This window comes from Hibiscus syriacus, unplaced genomic scaffold (assembly GCF_006381635.1).
Source record: "Hibiscus syriacus cultivar Baekdansim isolate YM2019G1 unplaced genomic scaffold, ASM638163v2 tig00111131_pilon, whole genome shotgun sequence".
Taxonomy (NCBI): Eukaryota; Viridiplantae; Streptophyta; class Magnoliopsida; order Malvales; family Malvaceae; genus Hibiscus; species Hibiscus syriacus.
The window spans coordinates 1,649,584-1,673,751 of record NW_024062991.1 but is presented as its reverse complement, the minus strand read 5'-3'; the positions used below and the strand labels follow the sequence as shown (position 1 = coordinate 1,673,751).

The 24,168-nt window shown below is 32.6% G+C and overlaps 2 protein-coding genes across 2 annotated transcripts; one reads left to right on the top strand and one right to left on the bottom strand.

Annotated features, from left to right (window-relative positions):
• Positions 1–376: 376 nt before the first annotated feature.
• On the top strand, positions 377–22,725 carry LOC120154495 (translation initiation factor eIF-2B subunit beta-like). Its single transcript, XM_039166227.1, is given in 10 exon segments — positions 377–411; positions 7,074–7,078; positions 13,086–13,093; positions 19,967–20,070; positions 20,199–20,275; positions 20,278–20,300; positions 20,378–20,503; positions 21,849–22,042; positions 22,379–22,498; positions 22,684–22,725. Coding segments are annotated over 9 exon segments (669 nt in total). The 3' UTR covers positions 22,476–22,498; positions 22,684–22,725.
• Positions 15,110–16,876, bottom strand: LOC120154547 (E3 ubiquitin-protein ligase DIS1). Its single transcript, XM_039166254.1, has 3 exons — positions 16,669–16,876; positions 16,121–16,507; positions 15,110–15,566 (listed from the first exon to the last, which is right to left on the bottom strand). The coding sequence occupies exons 1-3, from the start codon at positions 16,795–16,797 to the stop codon at positions 15,246–15,248; spliced, it is 837 nt and encodes a 278-aa protein (XP_039022185.1). The 5' UTR covers positions 16,798–16,876; the 3' UTR covers positions 15,110–15,245.
• Positions 22,726–24,168: the final 1,443 nt, after the last annotated feature.

The following is a 24,168-nucleotide window of genomic DNA, read 5'->3' as shown; positions in this document are numbered from 1 at the left end:
TTGGATGATTTGAGACGAAAATTAGGGATTTCCAGTTGAGAGTATTGATAATGCCCCTACAGTATCAATACTGAGGGTACTTAGTATCGCTATTAGGCTACTTTTTAGCAAACAGAAGCTCTTTTGGTACGATACTTATAGGGGTATCGATATTGCAAGTAGAGTATCGATACTACTCACTTTGGATGGTTAGATTTGACCTATTTAAGGCCCGTAAGAGCTAATGATGGTCCATAATGGTAGAACTTAGTCCGTGGGGACATAAATGGCCAAAAGGGCCTAGAAACACTCGTAAGAGTGGGTTACAACTAGAGTAACCATAATAGACGTAATGCGTCTAAGTATTTTCAGTTGAACACGCAACAAATACCTAAGAATGAAGGATCGTTACAAAGGAGGTACTAATAAGAGGTATGATGAAATAATCAGATCATAAAATAGTGAAGTTGTGTACTGCAAAAATTAGCAAATGGTGAACGTACAATTGTCCTTCCAATTCAAGTGTGAATTGTGGGAAAGCATAGTAAGAGCAATTAAAGTGTCGTGACCCAATAATGAAACTGATTCAGATATCGGGATAGCTAATGTTACAGACAACGAAACAAGCACAACAATCATCGTAAAATCATGAAATGCGTAGAGACTTCTCTATAGATAGAAATGACTAAAATGCCCTTAAGCAACGAATGACCAGAATATAACAACTTAATAAATTAATAACAGTAACAAACTAATAAACCTTCGTATAACATTCTAGAAGAGAGAACGAGCGAGATGGTAACTAGTGAGGGGTTAAACTTACTTTATTGTGTCGAGCTACACTTGTGTGTAGTTAGGTTACCTTAGTTACCCTATTGGGGCATTGCTAGTGTGCGAGGAACTTTAAAGGTTAACTAGGGCATGAGGCTCGAATAGTCACGGTGGGTGGGTTAGCGATGTTAGTTTTTGTGGCCTTTGGGCCCTTAGATATACATGTATAGTTGCATCAGTCTAGTACAACATGTATCCTTAAAGCTTAGCTTGATGGTTGTGTGAGTTCATGCCAATGCTTTAGATAAGCAAGAATTGTAACGATGTTATGTGACATCGGGTTCCCATTCCATGATCTACCTGGTGGCTAAGTGAGGACTTAGAGATCATTCAGTAGTTTAGTGGGAATTTTACCGATGCTATGTGACACTAGGTTTCCTTAGTTAACTAGTGTTTGATGGCTATGTGAGACCGGATACTAGTTAGTGTGGCATGTAGATAATGTACAACAAAGTTAGTGTTGCATTCAAATAATACATAGGAGTGTCAGTGTCGCATTTAGATAATGAATAGCAATTATAGTCGTTAGGGTTAGAGACCCTTTAGAGGTGTTGTAATATCCCGAAATTCAGGGTCAGTGACTAAATTGCAAATTTTGAAAACTATGTGCTTGATTTCGAAATAAGTTAAAAGTTCATGGATTTAGTAGTAAAGCTAGAAAGTAACAAGGGTATTATGGTCTTTTCTAAGAGAAGATTTTTATTTTCCCTTTTTAAGGAAACCACGTGGGAAAGGAGAGAATTATCCAGAGTCTTCTTCTCCAGCTTCTTCTTCTCCCCGTAAGCCTCATTTAAAGGTGAGTTTAATTTCAGCTGTTTAATTCTTGGATTTATAAGTTGATTTTGATTCTTGGAGTATTATATAAGCTTAAGGAAAGCTTATATAAGCTTTAAACATCAAGAATAGAGAATTAGAAAGGAAATGATATGAAGGGTGTAGAAATGAAATTTTGTTATAGAAAGGTTTTTGAAGTTCTAAAGATGGATTTGACTTGTCAAGGGTATAATTAAGAAGCTAGAAGCAATAGAATTGAATTTGGAACATGTTGAAAATTTAGTGTAATTCTTGAATTACATATGGAGAATAGGATTTTGATGTTAAAGAGGTGATTAATGAATATGAATGAGTTTGAATATGAGTATGTAAGTTAAAAATAGAAAGGGGATGATATATGACGTATTAAGCTGAAAAGAGAGGATTTTTGGGCATAAAAGAGGATTCTGGGCAGAGTGCATCGATGCACATTCATAGTGCATCGATGCATCAAGGTTAAAACCCAGAAATTGTTTGAGGTGTATCGATGCATTGGTAATGCATCGATGCACTCTTTTAAAATAGAAACATCGAATGCAATTAGTGCATCGATGCATAAGTCATGCATCGATGCATCCCTATAATAAACATCGAATGCATTTTATGCACCGATGCATCAGTAGTGCATCGATGCATACCTTCATTAAAAGATGAAATTGGCTTTTCTTGAGCCTAAGGAGTGATAGTTTCGAATATATCAATCAGTATACTGATAAGTATTAATGTATTAATGTAGATATAGAATGAAAGCTTGTTCCGGAACAAACTAAGGATTAGGATTGATTCAAAACAACGAGGCCCAGGTGAGTGCATCTTATTGTATAAGATTATATGGAAATTGGACTTGTGATAAGTCTATTCTTATAGTAATAGCTCATTAAGTCTTGATTATAAGTATGTTAACGATATGAAGTGTATGTATGTTTGATTATATGAATTGATATGTTTGTTTTGTATGTGCTATGTGATTATGTAAAAATACGGTTAAGTGTTAATGAGAGAATATAAAATAAGTTATGAAATCATATGAATATAGAAGATAAGTCAAGAGATGTAGGGAAATGAAAATAGATGTTTATAAAGAGTCATAGGAGAACAAATATAAGTATATGATAATGAAATATAAGGCTATGTGAATACATGGTTATGAGATAAAATATGTAAGAATAGGAAAGATGATGAGAGTGAGTTCATGAGAAGTGATATGAACTAGGTAAACATGAGTTGGACAAGTACATAGTGGTATGATCCATTATGGGAATTACTGTAATAGAGCTTTTTGATTAAAGAGAGTTAAGGGAACTAAATAAGATTGAATTATAGAATGAAATGGAATAGTATATCAATTAGGAAACTTGAATATAAAGGGACGATACGAATATACAAGATAAGTTATATGCTAAATATCTATGGAGCTATATGAAAAGATTATAATGAAATTATGAAATTGAATTAAGTAAATAGATTAAATTATTACCTAAATAAAAATACTATTAAATGATTATATTTAGAAATACGATATAAGCTATGTGAAAGTGTTCTAGGTGTTTCTATATGTTATATGAAGTATATGATCATATGTGAACAAGATATGATAAGTATGTTTACATGAATAAATGTGATTGGGTGAGAAATGATAGAAATTATATGAAAATATGTATATGTGAATTAGCTTTGTAATTAGGTAAATATATGAAATCATAACTATGAATTATGTGATGTGAAAGTAATCTATGTGATTATATGTTATATGAATACAAGAACATGAGATATGTGACATGTGAATTATATGGAAATGATCTACGTGTAAGTGAACTATGTGACTATGTGATAATATGAAAAGAAGTTATGTGATACGTGATATGTGAAAGTGAATTACATGTTTATGTGAATATTTGAAATGAAATAAATGATAATGCCCATGTTATGTGTCATGAGAGCTAGGGGTATAGTTGGCATGCCAAGAGTCGAGGGTCTACGCGGTCCTTCGGGACATATGTATATTCTTTGGAACATTTATGAGGTCTTTGAGGCACATACTTGGTCCTTAGTATATGTATATGATTCTTAAGGAATGATATGTGGTCCTTATGGACATTATATGGCACTACGGTGCAATTCTACGCGGTCCTTCGGGATATATATATATTCTGTGGAACATGTGTGAAGTCTTGTAAGACACATACTTGATCCCTAGTATATGTATATGATTCTTAAGGAATAATATGTGGTCCTTATGGACATTATTATAGGGCACTACGGTGCAATTCTACGTGCACTTCAGTGCAATGATACGAGCTGAGGTGACAGTATTAGTGCACAACCTCTATAGACTCACATATCGATAGTTCTCACAAGTGTACCATGGGCTAATCAAAGAGATAACATAAATACAATATATATAATGTATATGCTTTTGGTGAAATGATATACAAAAATGATAAGTACAAGATCATGTGATAAATAATTCGATGATAATGATAGAGATAATGATAATAATATATATGATAATGCTAAGAAAGTAGATGATGATATATGTACATGAGTGTCTTTGTTATATAAAAAGGTATATGATTTTGTATGATAAGTTAGTATTAAATGTTCATGTGTTTTGTTATATGGAATGTTTTATTATTTCTATTATATGTTTTATTTGCCTCACTAAGTCATCGACTTAGCGTGTGATTGTTTCACACGTAGGTTCAAGAAGAATATAGAGAGCAATGTGGAGAAAGACAGGTTAGTTACTTCTTACCGAAGATCATATCAGAAAAGATGTTTTGAATTAGATGTATTATGTACATTGAAAATGGTTGGCATGTAAATAAATGTCTGAATTGTATATGCACTAAACGGTTTTGCAAAAACATTTAAGCTCTGAATAGTTCTGGAAATCTTTTGAATAAGCTACATGTATAAAAGTTTTAAATTACTCACTATTTTATACAAGTAAATGTTTTGAAAAAGTCGATGTGACATCTCGGACTCGAATCTAGGTCGGGTACGGGTTGGGGGTGTACATTTAATGGTATCAGAGCTAAGGTTTAGCCGATTTTAGGCTTAAACCGAAGTCAAAGGAGGTTTAAAATGTGTACATGCCAACTAAAGGTGACAATTTCTGATCTGATAGTGTAAGGAGTATACTGTCTTGCTAATAGAATAAGATTTGTATGAGATAGTAAGAATTGATTATAGAAATTGTCAAAGTAAAGTAAATCAATAACTGACAAATCTGATGGTGATAGCAATTCACCTGCCCTGGCCAGGCAGGATGAAGAGCAGAAACCTCAGAAAGTGTCTTATAAGATTAAAGGTTGATTTCAGAAAGTTGAAATCATATTAGAATAGTGATAAAAGATCTTTATTGTGTTGAATCGGAAAAGTTATATGAATTAGTTTTGTTAGTATGTGGATAAGATAGAATATGGTGAACAAATGTCACCATAAGAGCGTTAAAAAGATCAACTGATGTAGTAAGATTTGGTAGAAGAATTCAAGAATAAGTATGTTAGTGACAAGCGTATAAGATGTATAAGTCAGAGCTTATGATTTCGAAATGAAGGGATAACATTGTGTATAAGCCAGAGTGTTTATATGATAAGGGTTTGCAGTTAAGACGGAAAAAGTTAGCGTTGGCTAACAAGAATATGTGATGGGAATGTACGGGAAGTATAAGAATGTAAGATATTGTCGGGATATGATAATCAAATATGGAATGGATCTGGATACAGTTGTATATTTAAGTAAAGCTGAGAATTGATAAGAAGAGTTTGAGAATGTGTATATCGATAATTAGTTTATAAGACAAAGAAAGTCATAATGTTGAGTTTGAACAACGGAAATTTCGGGATGTATATGATTGGATGATTAGGACTTGTGCCCTAGATTGAACAGATGTTATTGAATAGCTGTCATAGTAAAGGTGATAGAGTTATAAGATTGAAGGAAAAGATAAAGTTGAGTTAATTGATTATGATGTGAATTTGAATATAGTTGTATATTCTGAGCAAATAGCTATGATGTAGAAACAGAGATAAGTATTTACATGGAACCTTCAGGAAGGAAAATACAAGTATAAGAAATGATAAAGAATGAAGTTATGTATAAGAAATGGGTTATCAGAGTAATGAGGATGCAATGAAGATTGGTACATAAAGATGAGTATAAGTGATAAGACAAGAGTATGTGAACATGAAAGGAAATATATGATTTATGTATAAGGAAAAAGGAATAAAAAAATGAAAGGGATTGATTTAAAGGATCAGATACGATAAATATGGAAGTACATATGACAATTTTGATATACAAATAAGACAAGTGTGCAAGGTGATGTGAAAATATTCTTTAAAGTGTATGTTGAATCGTATTTAAGAAGATTTAAGGTCGTATTCTTGGTTAAATGATGATGGAAAATGAATTTGGTTATTATAAAGTATTTAGAGATGAATTTATGATGTTAAGTGATGAAAATTGATGTTACCGTCTATGTGATTAGTGACATTATATGAAATTTCAGAAATGGTCAAAGGAAAATGCATAAAGGAAGGAGAGAGAAGACATAAATGGATTAAAGTTACTAGTTACTGTTTATATGATAAGTGTCAGTACATGAATGTATAAAGGAAAAAAGCAACTGAAGAAATAAAGGAATGAAAGATTAAGTGAAAGAGATAGTATGAGAACATTAGAAGATATGTTCTTATTGATATGTTCAGTGAAAATTCGAGGACAAATTTTCTTTAAAGGAGAGGAGATTTGTAACATCCCGAAATTCAGGGTCAGTGACTAAATTGCAAATTTTGAAAACTATGTGCTTGATTTCGAAATAAGTTAAAAGTTCATGGATTTAGTAGTAAAGCTGGAAAGTAACAAGGGTATTATGGTCTTTTCTAAGAGAAGATTTTTATTTTCCCTTTTTAAGGAAACCACGTGGGAAATGAGAGAATTATCTAGAGTCTTCTTCTCCAGCTTCTTCTTCTCCCCGTAAGCCTCATTTAAAGGTGAGTTTAATTTCAGCTGTTTAATTCTTGGATTTATAAGTTGATTTTGATTCTTGGAGTATTATATAAGCTTAAGGAAAGCTTATATAAGCTTTAAACATCAAGAATAGAGAATTAGAAAGGAAATGATATGAAGGGTGTAGAAATGAAATTTTGTTATAGAAAGGTTTTTGAAGTTCTAAAGATGGATTTGACTTGTCAAGGGTATAATTAAGAAGCTAGAAGCAATAGAATTGAATTTGGAACATGTTGAAAATTTAGTGTAATTCTTGAATTACATATGGAGAATAGGATTTTGATGTTAAAGAGGTGATTAATGAATAGGAATTAGTTTGAATATGAGTATGTAAGTTAAAAATAAGAAAGGGGATGATATATGAAGTATTAAGCTGAAAAGAGTGGATTTTCGGGCATAAAAGAGGATTCTGGGCAGAGTGCATCGATGCACATTCATAGTGCATCGATGCATCAAGGTTAAAACCCAGAAATTGTTTGAAGGTGTATCGATGCATTGGTAATGCATTGATGCACTCTTTTAAAATAGAAACATCGAATGCAATTAGTGCATCGATGCATAAGTCATGCATCGATGCATCCCTATAATAATACAACATTGAATGCATTTTATGCACCGATGCATCAGTAGTGCATCGATGCATACCTTCATTAAAAGATGAAATTGGCTTTTCTCTGAGCCTAAGGAGTGATAGTTTCGAATATATCAATCAGTATACTGATAAGTATTAATGTATTATTATGTAGATATAGAATGAAAGCTTGTTCCGGAACAAACTAAGGATTAGGATTGATTCAAAACAATGAGGCCCAGGTGAGTTCATCTTATTGTATAAGATTATATGGAAATTGGACTTGTGATAAGTCTATTCTTATAGTAATAGCTCATTAAGTCTTGATTATAAGTATGTTAACGATATGAAGTGTATGTATGTTTGATTATATGAATTGATATGTTTTGTTTTGTATGTGCTATGTGATTTATGTAAAAATACGGTTAAGTGTTAATGAGAGAATATAAAATAAGTTATGAAATCATATGAATATAGAAGATAAGTCAAGAGATGTAGGGAAATGAAAATAGATGTTTATAAAGAGTCATAGGAGAACAAATATAAGTAATATGATAATGAAATATAAGGCTATGTGAATACATGGTTATGAGATAAAATATGTAAGAATAGGAAAAGATGATAAGAGTGAGTTCATGAGAAGTGATATGAACTAGGTAAACATGAGTTGGACAAGTACATAGTGGTATGATCCATTATGGGAATTAGTGTAATAGAGCTTTTTGATTTAAAGAGAGTTAAGGGAACTAAATAAGATTAAATTATAGAATGAAATGGGAATAGTATATCAATTAGGAAACTTGAATATAAAGGGACGATACGAATATACAAGATAAGTTATATGCTAAATATCTATGGAGCTATATGAAAAGATTATAATGAAATTATGAAATTGAATTAAGTAAATAGATTAAATTATTACCTAAATAAAAATACTATTAAATGATATATATTTAGAAATACGATATAAGCTATGTGAAAGTGTTCTAGGTGTTTCTATATGTTATATGAAGTATATGATCATATGTGAACAAGATATGATAAGTATGTTTACATGAATAAATGTGATTGGGTGAGAAATGATAGAAATTATATGAAAACATGTATATGTGAAATAGCTTTGTAATTAGGTAAATATGAAATCATAACTATGAATTATGTGATGTGAAAGTAATCTATGTGATTATATGTTATATGAATACAAGAACATGAGATATGTGACATGTGAATTATATAGAAATGATCTACATGTAAGTGAACTATGTGACTATGTGATAATATGAAAAGAAGCTATGTGATACGTGATATGTGAAAGTGAATTACATGTTTATGTGAATATTTGAAATGAAATAAATGATAATGCCCATGTTATGTGTCATGAGAGCTAGGGTATAGTTGGCATGCCAAGAGTCGAGGGTCTACGCGGTCCTTCGGGACATATGTATATTCTTTGGAACATTTATGAGGTCTTTGAGGCACATACTTGGTCCTTAGTATATGTATATGATTCTTAAGGAATGATATGTGGTCCTTATGGACATTATTATATGGCACTACGGTGCAATTCTACGCGGTCCTTCGGGATATATATATATTCTGTGGAACATGTGTGAAGTCTTGTAAGACACATACTTGATACCTAGTATATGTATATGATTCTTAAGGAATAATATGTGGTCCTTATGGACATTATTATAGGGCACTACGGTGCAATTCTACGTGCACTTCGGTGCAATGATACGAGCTGAGGTGACAGTATTAGTGCACAACCTCTATAGACTCACATATCGATAGTTCTCACAAGTGTACCATGGGCTAATCAAAGAGATAACATAAATACAATATATATAATGTATATGCTTTTGGTGAAATGATATACAAAAATGATAAGTACAAGATCATGTGATAAATAATTCAATGATAATGATAGAGATAATGATAATAATATATATGATAATGTTAAGAAAGTAGATGATGATATATGTACATGAGTGTCTTTGTTATATAAAAAGGTATATGATTTTGTATGATAAGTTAGTATTAAATGTTCATGTGTTTTGTTATATGGAATGTTTTATGATTTCTATTATATGTTTTATTTGCCTCACTAAGTCATCGACTTAGCGTGTGATTGTTTCACACGTAGGTTCGAGAAGAATATAGAGAGCAATGTGGAGCAAGACAGGTCAGTTACTTCTTACCGAAGATCAGATCAGAAAAGATGTTTTGAATTAGATGTATTATGTACATTGAAAATGGTTGGCATGTAAATAAATGTATGAATTGTGTATGCACTGAACGGTTTTGCAGAAACATTTAAGCTCTGAATAGTTCTGGAAATCTTTTGAATAAGCTACATGTATAAAAGTTTTAAATTACTCACTATTTTATACAAGTAAATGTTTTGAAAAAGTCGATGTGACACCTCGGACTCGAATCCAGGTCGGGTACGGGTTTGGGGGTGTTACAAGTGTGATCATGGCGAGGCCCTTAGTAGAGAATTAAGGGAAGTGTGAGACTTCTACTTCCGTGATAGAATAGTTGAGCCCTCTAAGTAGGTAGCACTCGATTAGGACTATGCATGTACATACTGCTTAGTACCATGTTGATGCTTTGAATAATGTAACGGCTATCAATGCAAGCATACACTATCATATCAAGTAATAAAGTGGATGCAAATTAATGCATCGAGTATCATATCCATAGATACTATTATTACTCAAAGAATTGTTATAGCACTAAGTAAATAAAATAACAAAATTGTGTAGGTGATGTTGGGAACAAAACAATAAAAAAATATAATAGATAAAATAAATATGCGAGTAAAGATATGAAAGGATGAAGGGAATCACAACAGTGGAAATGAAAGCAATGGATCAGTTTAAGCTAAAGATTAGGGTTTTGTTAAACTCAATCATGCGATTAAAGATGCACATCAATAAGATCAATGCATCTAGCATTAGCTTAGCAAGTTTTCCTCTCTCGGTGGCTCTACCAAGAAACTCATAGGAATGTTATATCTCTATACCCACTAACACAAATTTACCAAGTATGTTATGACAATTAGTCAGTTAGATCTCTCTATACTAAAATGTTTCTCTCATAATCACTGATGCTCTAAAAATGTCACTCACCTCTCGATGCAATAGACTAGGCAATTATATATCTATATATTAAAAGCCTTAATAAAATTGAGCAAACACCAATCGAATCAATGGACAAAATTAATTAAACATGAAATTCATAAAATATAGTTAAAATCATAAACATCTAAGGTTTAACCAATCCCACATAAATTTAAGTGTATTTCAACTAAACAAAAATAAAAACTCCCTCTCGTATTCTTTTTATCGTTGTTGTTGTTGTTGAAGTTGTCGCCGATCACCAATCATCACCTCTCAGTGCTATGACTTTTGCCTTCACATCCAACTATTTCCCTTCCCCCAAAATTACCTAAGTGGCATGACTAACGATGGAGGAAAAAACAAAATAAAACCCTAAAAATCTCTCCCTTTAATTAGTTACAATCGCCTCCTTTATATAATGATTAAAAACCCTAAAAATAGAGTTTAAGCTCACATTAAATTGAGAATACTTTTCCGTTAAGACTCCTTTCCATATTAGGATTTTTTTCCAACTATCAACAACTTTATACCCGCGTATCAGTTGCTACAGCAACGGCCCAGTAGTCCTGCCTCGCATCAGTGCACAACAACAGCTGTAGCATCAAACAACATCGCAACATCATGGTAACAATATCATAACAAAATATCATAATTAGTCCAATAATTATCAAATCACTCCCAGCAATGCACGTAATGCAAAATTAACTAAAAACATTTTAAATGTGATTTTAATATACTAAAGTGAAAACATAAACCTAAGTAAAAATGCTCTAAATAATAACTCTTTTGGAGAGTTATCACATTTCTTTAGCATGCTTATGTTTATGGGACTCATAATTCTGCTCTAGATTAGCGACTATACTGTTGGGTTTTGTAAGCTCGACATTCGAATGTTTTTCGTTCACATGTCAATAGTTAGAGTCGTTCGTGGAGCACCGTCGCAACAGGACTTCCGGCATCTCCTTCAGAGAACTGTATTGTAGCTTTAGTGGCATATGTATTTATATGACCTTATTTACGTATTTGGTTTATCAACTCTGAGTTTGTACTATTTTTATTTTAAATTATGTGTCATAGAGCTCTAGTTTATAAAATGGTTTATAGCTGTTATCAATGTCTTTTGTGATACCATTCAGTATGTTTGAAATGAAAATAAATAGGTTTTGAAAATTAGGTTTGCCTCGACGGCCCAATGTGATACTTTAGGCCCATTTGGGTTTAGGGTGTTACACTACTACACTGATTACCAATGGATTAGTATGCACTAACTTTATCCCTTCCTTAGCCTAGCTTGGGTTAATAAAACTATGTGTACTCTCAATGTCCACTAAGATTGATAAAGGTTTCCCTTTTATGGTGCCACAAATTCAAGCATTGATATATATCTCAAGGTTTTCTTCATCTTTTCCACATCCTGAGAACTAACTTGTTCTTCCTCTGACATTTTATTTCATTCTACTTTTGTCATCATATTAAGTTGCTTGAATCTGTACTGGTGTGCGTGTCCAAATTTTTCCCCACAATGAAAACACATGTTGTTTGATCTTCTATAGTCTAGTAGGGCTTGTCTGTAGTTGTTTGGAGTGAAAGGGATTTTCTCAGTAGATGTAGTTGGAAAGTTAATTGTTCTTAGTGCCAAAGGATAATATGTAGTTGGATTTCCCTTCAGAATTGTTCTATTCTTTATGTTGTCCACCTCTAATGCTAATTCATAAAGCATTGTTTTTCTATAAGCCTCATCTAGCCTCTATGATTCATGTATTTTAACTTTGTGTTTTAATTCCTCCTTCAGTCCACTAATAAAACTGGAGATAAAGTAATTTGCTTCTAAATGTGGGTTCTGTTATAGCATGAAAGGCTTCAGTTCTTCGAATCTTGCTTGGTAATTTGCCACTGTTGACTTCTGAATTAGTTTGTTGAATTTGTCTATGACATCATGTATTTCATATCACAAAATTGATGACACAAATCAGCCACAAACTCATGTCATGTAACTCTATTCTTTTGCATTATATACCTATCGAATCATACCTCGACTTGCCTAATTAAGTGCATGGTAGTATACTCTAGCTTCCGGTGTTCAGGTACAACAAAAATTGAGAAGTATTTTTGGCACTTCTTGAGCCAACTCCTAGGATTAGTCCCATCAAACATATAGAGTTCAATCTTGGGTTTGGGAACATGTTGGTTATGTTCTCCTGGAAATAATTCTTCCTTCTCATACTGGTACCTTCGATGGTGGATTGTTTTGGTTTACAGTGTGTGATGGGTGGGTTCCAAGTAGGTTCTTGAGGAATTGAGTTTACTGTTTTTTATGGTCTATATGCTAATATTCATGGCTCATCAGTTTTGAAAGAATGTCTTTCTTTATTATTGATGATTGTACTTGTATTGGTTTCTTACCATCCAATTTGATGTGGCACTTTTGAGTTGTTTGTTCGTTGCTCATAGGGAAAGGTTCCCCTTCTTCTGCTACCTTGTTCACCAAGGCCAAGAATTTTTTAACGTATCAATGAGTTTCCTCCGTGCGTGATTCTAGTGCCATCAATATGTTTTTTAAGATTTCTATTTTGTCCATCATTCAGGGGGTTATTCTTGTTTCTTTGGTATATGTTCTTCTGTAATATCAAGTTGTGTGGTTGTAGACTCCTAGTTATTGGAGTTCTTGGTATGCATTTTCTTAGTCTTTTCCAGTTTGTTTTGGATCTTGAATTGGATGTGATACCATTTGTTATGACTCGAATAAGAAGAGAATGAGGTTTCAAAAAAATAAAGATTCGTGTATTTTATTTCTTGTTAGCTGAAATGATACAGGAATAATGCCTCTTTACATGTTTTTATACAAAGATACTAACTAACCCCTTTACTTGTACATGTGGCCTTCTAATTGGGTAATAATAAGACCCATTATTTATACACAGCCTAATAACACTACCTAATAGCCCAACTACCCGATCAGATGACACAACCCATTTAAACTCTATCCAGATGAAGTGGAGTCGTTTAATTTGCCCCCGTTACACAAATCACTCTATATCCCCTCAGATTGTCTCTGCTTGATCATTTCCTCAATCCCTAAATCCTCAATTCGCGTGTCTCATCTACAAAACCCTAAAATATCATCCCCAGTCGTAACATTTGGTAGCACTGACGGTAGTTTCACCCACATTTTTTTTTTGAAACGGTTGGCGAGGAGGCTACCATTTTTTTAGGCACTTGACTTTCGTTCTCAACTCTCTCTTTGGTTCTTATTTGATGAAATTGGATGTTATAGCATGTGCCCTCTCTAGAATTAAAATCTTCGTAGAGTTTGGGATTCCTATGAGGAAATTAAATTAGGATTTTAAAAGGTAAATCATACAAATGGTTATTAATGTTTGAGTATTTTTTTCCTACTGAAATTTCAATACTAACGAATTGATCATAAATGTTATTAACTTTCATTAACATGAGTGATGAGATGTTTACATGATTCAATGCTTATTTGGTAGCTTCTTTATTAGTTTTTTATTACTCTCTTTTTTTATATTTTCATCTCAAATATTTTTCTCCCACTACTTTGTTACGTCTCATTTCATTTTTCTACAACCCTCATCTTTATTGTAAATAATATAATTTTAACAATCAAAATTTAATATTTTTAATGAATTTTAAAAGCTAATTTTTCTTAAAGATTAAACTATATATAGATTAATATGATGAACAATGATAATATAAAGATTATATACATAGATGTAAAGGTGATGGCCAATCAATTGGCCAAAACCAATTGTTAGTTAAAATTTGTGATTTATTATTTAAAATAATATTTTTTATTATCGTTAAATCATCTTGAATCATTTAATTGTTTGTTAAAATCAGTAAAAAAAAATTACTAATCTCATGAAAATTGTTAAAGCAATATTATTTAGTGATGTATAATCTTTAAAATAAAAAAACGAAAATTAAAATAAATTTATCAGTTAACAATAATTTCATTTTTAATAAAATCATTTATTAGAGAATAAATGAATATGATTTAGAGAAAACAAAAATTTCAACGAAAAACCGACAATAATATTCATTTCAATTTTTAAATAAAAATATTTATTTTATACATTGAAAAAGATGTAATTTTAAAAAATAATAAGATTTAATTTCATTATATGTCCCAAAGCTATAATCATCATTTTAAATTTGTCTTTAAACTTTTGAATATTTCAATTTCATCCTTAAACTATGACTCTCATTCTAAATTAGTCCTTAAGCTTTTGGACATTCTAATTCCATCCCTAAATTATGACTTCTTTCTAAATTGATCCCCAAACTTTTGAAATTCTAAATTCATCCCCAAATTCATGCAAATATGTAATTAGTTTAAACCATTATTTAACCTAATTTTTGTTTTTTTCCAAATATAAAATAATATAACTTAGCCTAACAATTTTATTAGCAAGGGATGTGATTAGTATATACGTATAATTTGGGATGAAATTGGAATATTCAAAAAATTTAGGGACTAATATAGAATGAATACCATAGTTTGATGATGAAATTGAAATGTTCAAAAGTTTGAGGACTAATTAAGAAAGATAGTCATAGTTTAGGGATAAAATTGAAACATTAAAAATTTAAGGGCAAATTTAAAATGAGGGTCGTCCTTTAAAGATATATGATGCAATTAACTCAAATAATAATTATTAAAGATTCGGAGTAAAGTCCAACAATAACCTAAAATTACCATAGCTAGAGAACATTACAAAATACGAATAAATGGTATAATTGTAGGCATATAAAAGCTGAAAAAGCTGCATCTTCCCATTAACGTATCTCATACATGCACAAGCAAAGAGTGTTTGACTCCTACAACCCCAAACTAATACATTAGCAGATCATGTAAAACTACCCAAATCAACCAAAAATAGATCCCATCACTGCTCTTTCCAAATCCTTCCCGTCACTCTAAGCTTCAATTCTTTCCGGTCTCCCCCGGAGAAGAACAAAGCCATGTTGCGTTGGATCATGAGACCGTCGAAACTGTCACGGACCTTTCTATGACTGTCCCTTATGCTTCTCGGCACCCCTTGCCAAATGATCTTCCTTCCATTCCCACCCACCTCTAGGCTGTAGCTAAAATTCTTTGCTTCATTATCGTCACCCATAAACCGCAAGAATGCTATGTAAACGGGAGACATCCCGAGCTGGAAGGCTTCAAAATGCAGGCAAAAGTAACGACCAAAGCAACTGAAAACCTAAAATTTGAGGAAAATTCCAACTATCAGTAACATTCTTCTAACAAACCTTTAACTAAAATCTAAAACAACACAACCTTAACTTTATTGAATCTCATTGGCAAAAAGAAGATAAATTTCTTAGTCATAAATAGAAATCAACTTAGTAAGAGTCTTCGGTTCTCTACAGAAACACTTTCTTTTACTTACAGTCAAGTGTGAGTGTCAAATACAGCTATATTTTTTACACGAGTATATTCAACTTTTTCCAAGTTTTTCCATATATTTGGAAGGTGCTTAGAGGAATCTATCCCCGTAAACATGTCCAGATGTGTTGAATATAGGTGTGGGACACAATGACTCCAAGGTAAAATAAAGTGTCATTGTAACAAAGCAGCAAAGCCACTTCGATAATTTCAGATCCCCATTATGATTATTTTCAATGGTATAATACAAGGGTAACCCATATCTACAAGCACACAACAAATTTCCGGTTCTCGAATTTGCATAAATAGTTTATTAAGTCCTCTTCTAGAGGCTAAGAGAAATACGAGTCAAGGATAAAGCAATTATACCGTCAGCATCCATGTAGCATTTTCAACCTCATGCGGATTTGATTTGACATAACGATGGTTGAAAGTGCAACCGTTGTGCATGTCAACTTTGTGATCATCTTTCAAGTGGGCCACAAGATAAGGAATATCACCAATGACTGAGCATTCTGAACCAGCATAAGGGCAGCTATAAGGTCTATAAGAACATTGGGACTCGTGTTTTAGCTTGCTGTAATACGGATAGATGCCTATGCACCCAAAACTCTGGTATTTACAGGGAAGGTCAAGAGATGCAGCAACCTTCTCCAATGCAAGACACCTAATATTACCAAGTTCATGCCTGCATGTAGGGCACCGGTTATGCACCCTTGTCTTGCAACCTGAACACAATGTGTGTCCATTTGAACACTGCATATAAAGAAAGAATATGAGCAGTTAGTTAAAGTTTATAATGTAAACTGCTTCAAAAGATATTCAAAAAATAAAATATTGAACCTTTACGATGATTTCATACATGTAAGCAATTTCATTAAAGTGATCACCGATTATAAGGTTTCATATGAACAAACCTGGTGAATTGGCGGGTACATTGCCTTTAAGCAAACAGGGCACTCCAACAGCTCCCAAACATTGCTAGACACAGTCACATTAGGTTTAATAGCAGCCTGAGTAAGATCATTAACGGATTCACAATCCATAATGTCTTCATTTTACGGAGGATCAATAACCTCTGGCTTGCTTCACATGCCGTCAAAAATTGGACTCCCAGATGCCATGATATTATCAATGCGTAGTCTAGACTGAAAATACAAACAAAAATGAGTAAACATTATGCTTACTATGAAATGTTCTATATGAACTGAAATCAAGATCAGTTAATTGTTCCAGTTATCATCACTAAGCCTCATGAAACAATATTCCACTATTACTATAATCCTTTCTCCTAAAAGGCCATGCAGAATAACCAAACACAAAGATCAGCTGACATGAACCATCTTAACAATTCATTAAAGAATCAACAACATGAATATAATTAATCAACATTTGATTATTTGAATCAAACATAAACATCAACATTTAACAAGTCAATTAAGAATCAACGACATGAATATAATAGTTCAACATTTGATTATTTGAATCAAATCAACTTGTTTAACATTCAATAAGAATGACGAAGGTTCATCCATGCACATCGTCCAAAACTAGTTTACACTAACAAAAAGGATAAAAAATCCAATAACAAAAACAAAATATTCTTACCACCCACCTTTTGAAGCTCTCAGCTTTTCCCTTGTTCTCTTAAATTTCACCAACCTGACTGCATTCCACCTTAATTTACCACCAAAAAATAAAGGAATAAGAAATCCCATTTTTAAAAAAACGAAACAAAAACTTCATAATTGTGAAGGCAAGTAAGAGCAATGCAGGTGAAATAATAGACAATCTTGCGATTTACTGAACCAAAATAAACGTTAAAAACTTGAAGAATCAAACAGATCTACGTTGTTCCCAGAGAACATTTTACTACCAATGAAGGAAAAGAAATCCAGATACCAAAACACAAACAAAATGAAGGGAAAAACTCACCTTCGGTTCAAACTCGGAAACCCATTTGACGAAAAGAACGGAAACAGAGAGAGACGCCCAAAATGAAAACGAATAAGAAGAAAAAAGTTATGATTTTTGAAGGAGCTGGGCGGATATTTTAATTATTTTTTGGATAGGTGCGTGGAATGGAGAATTTCAAATTAAAGAGACAGAGAGGGTGGGAGCTTGGAAAACGAATCAAGAGAGAGAAATTTCTCGAGAAATACACAAAAGAAAGAGGAAACAGGAGAACTGTGCCTGGCCTTTCGTTTTTGAAACTATTTTTAAATGTGGACAACAAAAGTTTCTACGTGGATTCCACGCGCACAAACGTGCGACTGTGTGTTAAATAACTCGGTTTGCATTTAATTCAGCATTAAACAAAACTCCATTTTAAATTATTGTTGATTTTTTTTTTAAATTCAAAACCACCTCCCTCGTTTAATATGTTTCTTTTTATTTATTTGTTACGTTGGTTTTATAGTTGGAATTCTGATTATTCTTCTAAATGATGTGCCTTTAATATTATTATTTTTTAAGAATCAAATTACTTCAATAATTAAACGAATCATCGTTATTTTTAGATGTTATAAATTTGACCATCAATGATTATAAGAGTAATTAGACGTTAATTATTAAATGATTAAAAATATTTAAAATAAATATTACTTTATAATTAACTTAGTTTAATAAAAATATTTTATATTACTTTTTACATTATAATGTGTTTTATCATTAGATAAATGGTCAAATTATTCATCCAATTACGATATTTCGTCCAGAGTTGAGAGACTTTGAGAAACTATATATTAGGTCCAAAAACTAGGATTAGATAAATATGAGTACGTTTAAAATATAAGTTGGGCTTATGTTTTAATATCGAAATTTTGAACGAAAAATATTTTAAATAGTTAAATTAAATAAAAATAATAATTTAAATATTTAACTTTTTTTAATTAAAATTTTAGAATATATAAAAGGTTATTTATATAAATAAAAGTTAAAAAATTATAAAATTTAAATTATTTAAAAAAATTATTTTGAACGATTGTCTCTTTAGACGGTATGTTGTCAATAGTTTAAAAAATATTTTTTTAGAAAAATTAAAAATCACAATTTCTCTAAAATTATAAAAAATAAACTCAAATCCTTAAAAATCTTTCATCCATAAATTCCTAACTAATCTTGTTATCTCCCTTGTTAGTCGATGTACTTGTCATCGGAATCGTCGGATTGTTCAAGTGTTATTATTTTTGGATTGATATTCATGAGGTGATTTTTTTCCAAAATAGAAGTTCGATTAATGACAGAAACAACGAAAAACGATAGACAATATAAAGATAAGGATCATAAGGAGGACACTTGAATAAGATTATATAAATGCGAAAATGTCATTTAATAGACTTTTTTAACATTAATTACGATTAAAACACTTGAATAAGGCTTATAACTTCGAATGTTTGAATTAACTGGAAAAATATTTAAACACTTAAATGGAAAACTGTAATTAATTTGAACAATTTTTTATAGGGTAAACTACACAAAAGGTCATTAATGTTTGAGTAAATATTGGATTTCGTCATTGATGTTTCAAAACTCACAAATCGGTCACTAACATTATCGTTTGTTAGAAACTGGTCCCCAGCCGTTAATTGTGGTTAACAAGAGTGACAAATTGTTGAATGCCACATGAAGAAGGGCTAGTCCCTAAAGATGATGAAGAAGAAGCTTTACTTGGATTGGGTTGACTGCCACATGAAGTGTCAAATGTCTGGAAATGAAGATGGAGAAGCTTTATTGTTGACTAGATCTAGATTTGATCCTGTTAGAATGGTTTCAATTACTAAAAAGATCTGAGAAACTCCAGCTCCTAAAGATGAACACGAAGAAGACGAAGAAGCAAAAGACGTTGAAAATGAAAGCAAAGAGAAATTAAAAGAACAAGAAGGGCTAGTCCGATACTTTTGAAGCTGAAATGGAACATGAAGAAGTGGGTGAAGCAGTGAAATGCATGTTTTCTTGTGAAGCAAATGAAGAACAAAAAATTCTAGAAGCTGAAGTGGGGTCGAATCTATTTTGGTGAAAGATGAAAATACTAAACTTATAGAAAAAACAAATGTAGAACGTCAAAATAAAGACATAAAAATGTAGTGAAGAGATCCAACAAGAATCAACATCAAAAGAGCAAATTTTGACTGAAGTTTATGTTTTCTGCCCATGATTATTTCACACGCTGACTTACCCTGTTACTGAAAATATTTACAACATATTGTCAGCGAGGTGATATTAACTTCAGGCAGTTCAAGAACTGTGCTGGAATTTCTTTGTGCTGCAAAAGAGAAGAAAAGATCATTTCCGGTATTTGTTTCAGAGGGCGCTCCAAGGTTTGTACTAGTCACTAGAGTTTTTTACAAGGCAAAGACATTTCCTTTAAGTCGATACTCAATACACTTTTGACATCCTCCCTGTAACATTTTTCCCCATTTTTCCTTGATACTCGGTGTTAACTTAGGTATCAGGGGCATCTTCTAGAAAAAGAATTGGTTAAGAGAGGTTTACAGACTACACTAATTACTGACTCTGCAGTTTTCCCATGATTTCCCGAGTAAACATGGTATGTGAAGTTTGTCCTAGCTGTTGACGTTTTCTTGCACAGTTGGAGCTTCATCTTGAGATTTTGTAAACATGAAGGTTATTGTTGGAGCTCATGCTGTCATGGCTAATGGTGGGGTCATAGCACCTGTTGGGCTTAACATGGTCGCACTTGCTGCTCAGAAGCATGCTGTCCCATTTGTTGTTCTTGCTGGTAGTCACAAGGTACTTAGGCATAATAGCTTCCTGACCTCCAACATTCTAAACTTTTTTGTACAATAACAAGTAAAACCACTTTAATTCTTTACTTCAACTTAGATTAACATTTCGTGCACTTATTTATGCCTCTATGATGGTATGAAACTATGAATTTTTTGTTTTTACGTGGTTCCATTATTTTTATTTGGACGAGTTAATTTTTATAGCATGAGGTGTCATTGCATGTGATTAATAGGATAGAATTTGAGAGGGCTATAATAGGAATTAGCACCGCATGGGATTCAAATTTTTTTTATTTGCTCTATCAGATTGAAGTTTTATTGAATCAAAGATAAACAACTAACATGTTGGTTTGATACAGTTTTAAAACAGTATAGGGAAACACTATGTACCATCGCACCATAAGCATTGAAGATCTTTCGGTACCTACTCTAGCCAATGCATCAATTAGCTTCTGTACATACATAAATTAAATACCTTGATTCATGGATCAATAAATTTCCCCATACCTCCATGGTCTCAGCTTTGGCTTAGAACACCTGGGAAAAGCCACCATCAGATTTGATTCACTAAACTGAGTTGGGCACCAAGTGTGTGATGCAGAAGCATTATTATAACTAGCAAAGGGAGGTAAAGAGGGAATAGCATATGTTGGGTGATTTTTTTATTTATTTTTTTGGTGGGGGTTCCTTATATTTGACACAGAAGTTGAAGCCTAGCCATTGGACATTCTCTTTGTTTTAAAAAATAGAGAAGGTAGTACATGGGTACGTTCAGTTATCTGTTAGTTTCTTTTATATTAGTGAGTCATGCATACCTTGTAAGTAGTCGAATACTCGTTTTGGGGGGAGGGGTTCCAGCTATCATTACCTCTCATTATCTTCATAAGCCAGACAGGTCTGCCCAAAGTGATTTGGGGTGGTGCTTGTTTTGTTGCATGTTAACAATGGAATGGTCTAATTGTTGCTGCATATTACTATCTGGATTTGCATGTCAGTCAATGCATTAGTTTGTCAGATTCTCATGACATTTGTGTGCTTGCTTTCTAGCTTCTCATCGGACATTTATTTTCTCCTTAACACGTCTGACGTTGTTACTCCCCTACTTTAAATCTAGACATCTAATTTGAGAGTAAACTTTTAAATTAAGTTTACAAGCTTGAAGAATGAGAATAATAGGGTATATTCTTGAGACCGAGCTTCATTCGAAAGAAATCAACTGAAACTACATAAAATGCCGCTCAGTGGATGTGAGGATGATCAGAGAAATGGTTTCTGTTGTCCCTATATTCTTGAAATTTACTTAAGATCCTACTTGTCGCTTGTTAATTGATTTGTGATCTACATGACAGTTATGCCCCTTGTATCCACACCACCCTGAAGTGTTGCTGAATGAATTGCGGTCTCCATCTGAGTTGCTAGATTTTGGAGAATTCTCGGATTGCTTGGATTTTGGAAGTGGCATTGGTGCCCCTCTTCTTCATGTTGTCAATCCAACATTTGATTATGTTCCGCCAAAGCTTGTTAGTCTCTTCATAACTGATACGTAAGTTAAACTGGACTGCATGGAGTGTAAAAGATTCAGAATTTCTATCCTCTCCATTCATATTTGATATTTGGTAACTGTTTGATGTTATTACCATTTCATATCAAGTTTCCAAATGAATTACTTCACCGCATTTGTAATATTATTGACCAGTTGATACGATGTGGGGATGCAATGCATTACATGGTCTTTTCTAATCCACGTCGATCTTGGGCAAAGGAGAAAAAAGTTGCATGTATTTAGCTTTTCTGTTTCAGGCATTTCTAGACCATCTGTTTTTCGTGGTCCTCTAGTTTTTTATGTCCAAGCTATCACTGATTGCTTTGTGTCTTACAGTGGAGGGCATAATCCATCATACATGTACCGCCTGATTGCAGAGTATTACTCTGCTGATGATCTTGTACTGCACCGAAGAGCTACTTCGGGGAATTAAGTTTACAGTGCTGAGATATACCAGTAAATGCTTTTTCATCCTATGGAGAAAATGTTTGATTGTTGTTAACTGATTGCGGCTAATGTGGTCAATTATTAGTTGCGTGCTATTATGCTTGTTTCATACCAATATTTTTTTAAAAAAAAATGTAAAAAGGTAATTGCATTGCTTTAAATTTGGTGAAATATTTCTGCAACTCAACTTTCAGATTACTTGTGATGTCTGTACGTGGAGAAGATGTGAAATTCAAAACTAACTGTTTTGCTGAAGGGAACTTTGTTAAATTATCCATATGAATGCGTGGAATCAAATTCTTCGGCAAAGTCGACGATAGATGTCACTTTTTTTGTGATTGCGGAGAGATGTAGGACCTAGGAAATAGAATGCAGTGGGAGAAAAAGAGAAGTGAAAGGCAATATCTTGATCTTTGTATGGCCAAGAAAAATTCCTCAGAAATTTATGCATGGAACTCTTGTTGTATTACTGTTGGCTGTGGATGGTGGTACTGGAGATATAGCTCTTTTGGATTTTACTTGTAAATTTCAGAAATCCCCAGTAATCTTTTTATAGATGGATAAAGCAGACATGTCCACGTGCTATAGGAATGAGATTATTGTGAACTCATTCATTAACCTGATTTTTAATATGAATCAAGTTGGCAGCTTGATCAAACTTTTGCATTCATAAGGTTGTGTTTGGGTTGCGTTAACTTAAATGATAGAAGCAGCCCGCCCCCAAATTACTGAAGAAAACGGTGGGAAGCTGTTGTTATCATCTCTGTCCAACCCCTCTTTCATTGATAGTTTGCTTTTGTTTGTTTTTCTACCATGTCTAGGCTTTTAATTACTGAAAGCTTGAGTAAGAAGAAGAGAGAGCTTATTATTAATCAAACTTATTATTAATCAAACAAGTGATGAGGAGTTGAAATAAAGAATATAAACATATACTGTGTTGTTTGGGTCCATCAATCTGCACCATGTGGTGTTGAAAAATGGTGAAACCCAATGATGAATGGAAAGATGTGTTTTTTTTTTTTTTGAAAGTCTATTTACTATTCATTAACCACGCCTGAGCAAGCAAAAATTAAAACTCTATTGCAACAGCCGGGAATCAAACCTGGATCTGTACTGTGGCAGGATACTATTCTACCACTAGACCTCTAGTGCTAACTGATGTTGAGATTACATATTCTAAGTTATTACAATTATCATAACATTTCAATGTCTTTGGTATATAAATAATTATGCTAAATAAGTTGAGGCCATATGATCTTTCTCTTGATAATGTTGATTTTACTTCAATTCTTTGTTTTTCTCGAAGAATTCGTATTTAATACTCATATTTGATAAATGAATATGACGATATGACATCTGGCACCATACAAGTATACGAATGCTCGTATTGGACAAATATCTGTATCTGTATTAAAACATTCGAATCTTGATTAATCAGGCTTTCTTTTTAATGCTTTTTCGGATGGCAATTGACAGCTGAGAGTTCTGCTTCAGACAAAAATAATTCAGAACCTGAAAAGAAGGGGATTTGACATAATTAACACCCTATAAATCTAATATACCCGATATAACATCCTTTCACCAATATTTTCCTAACTAACACTCTTTCGACTGAGGTGACACAAAAGAACATCTCTGGGGATGCGCTTTACTGAGTTTTACTTATGTGGACGTAAGGC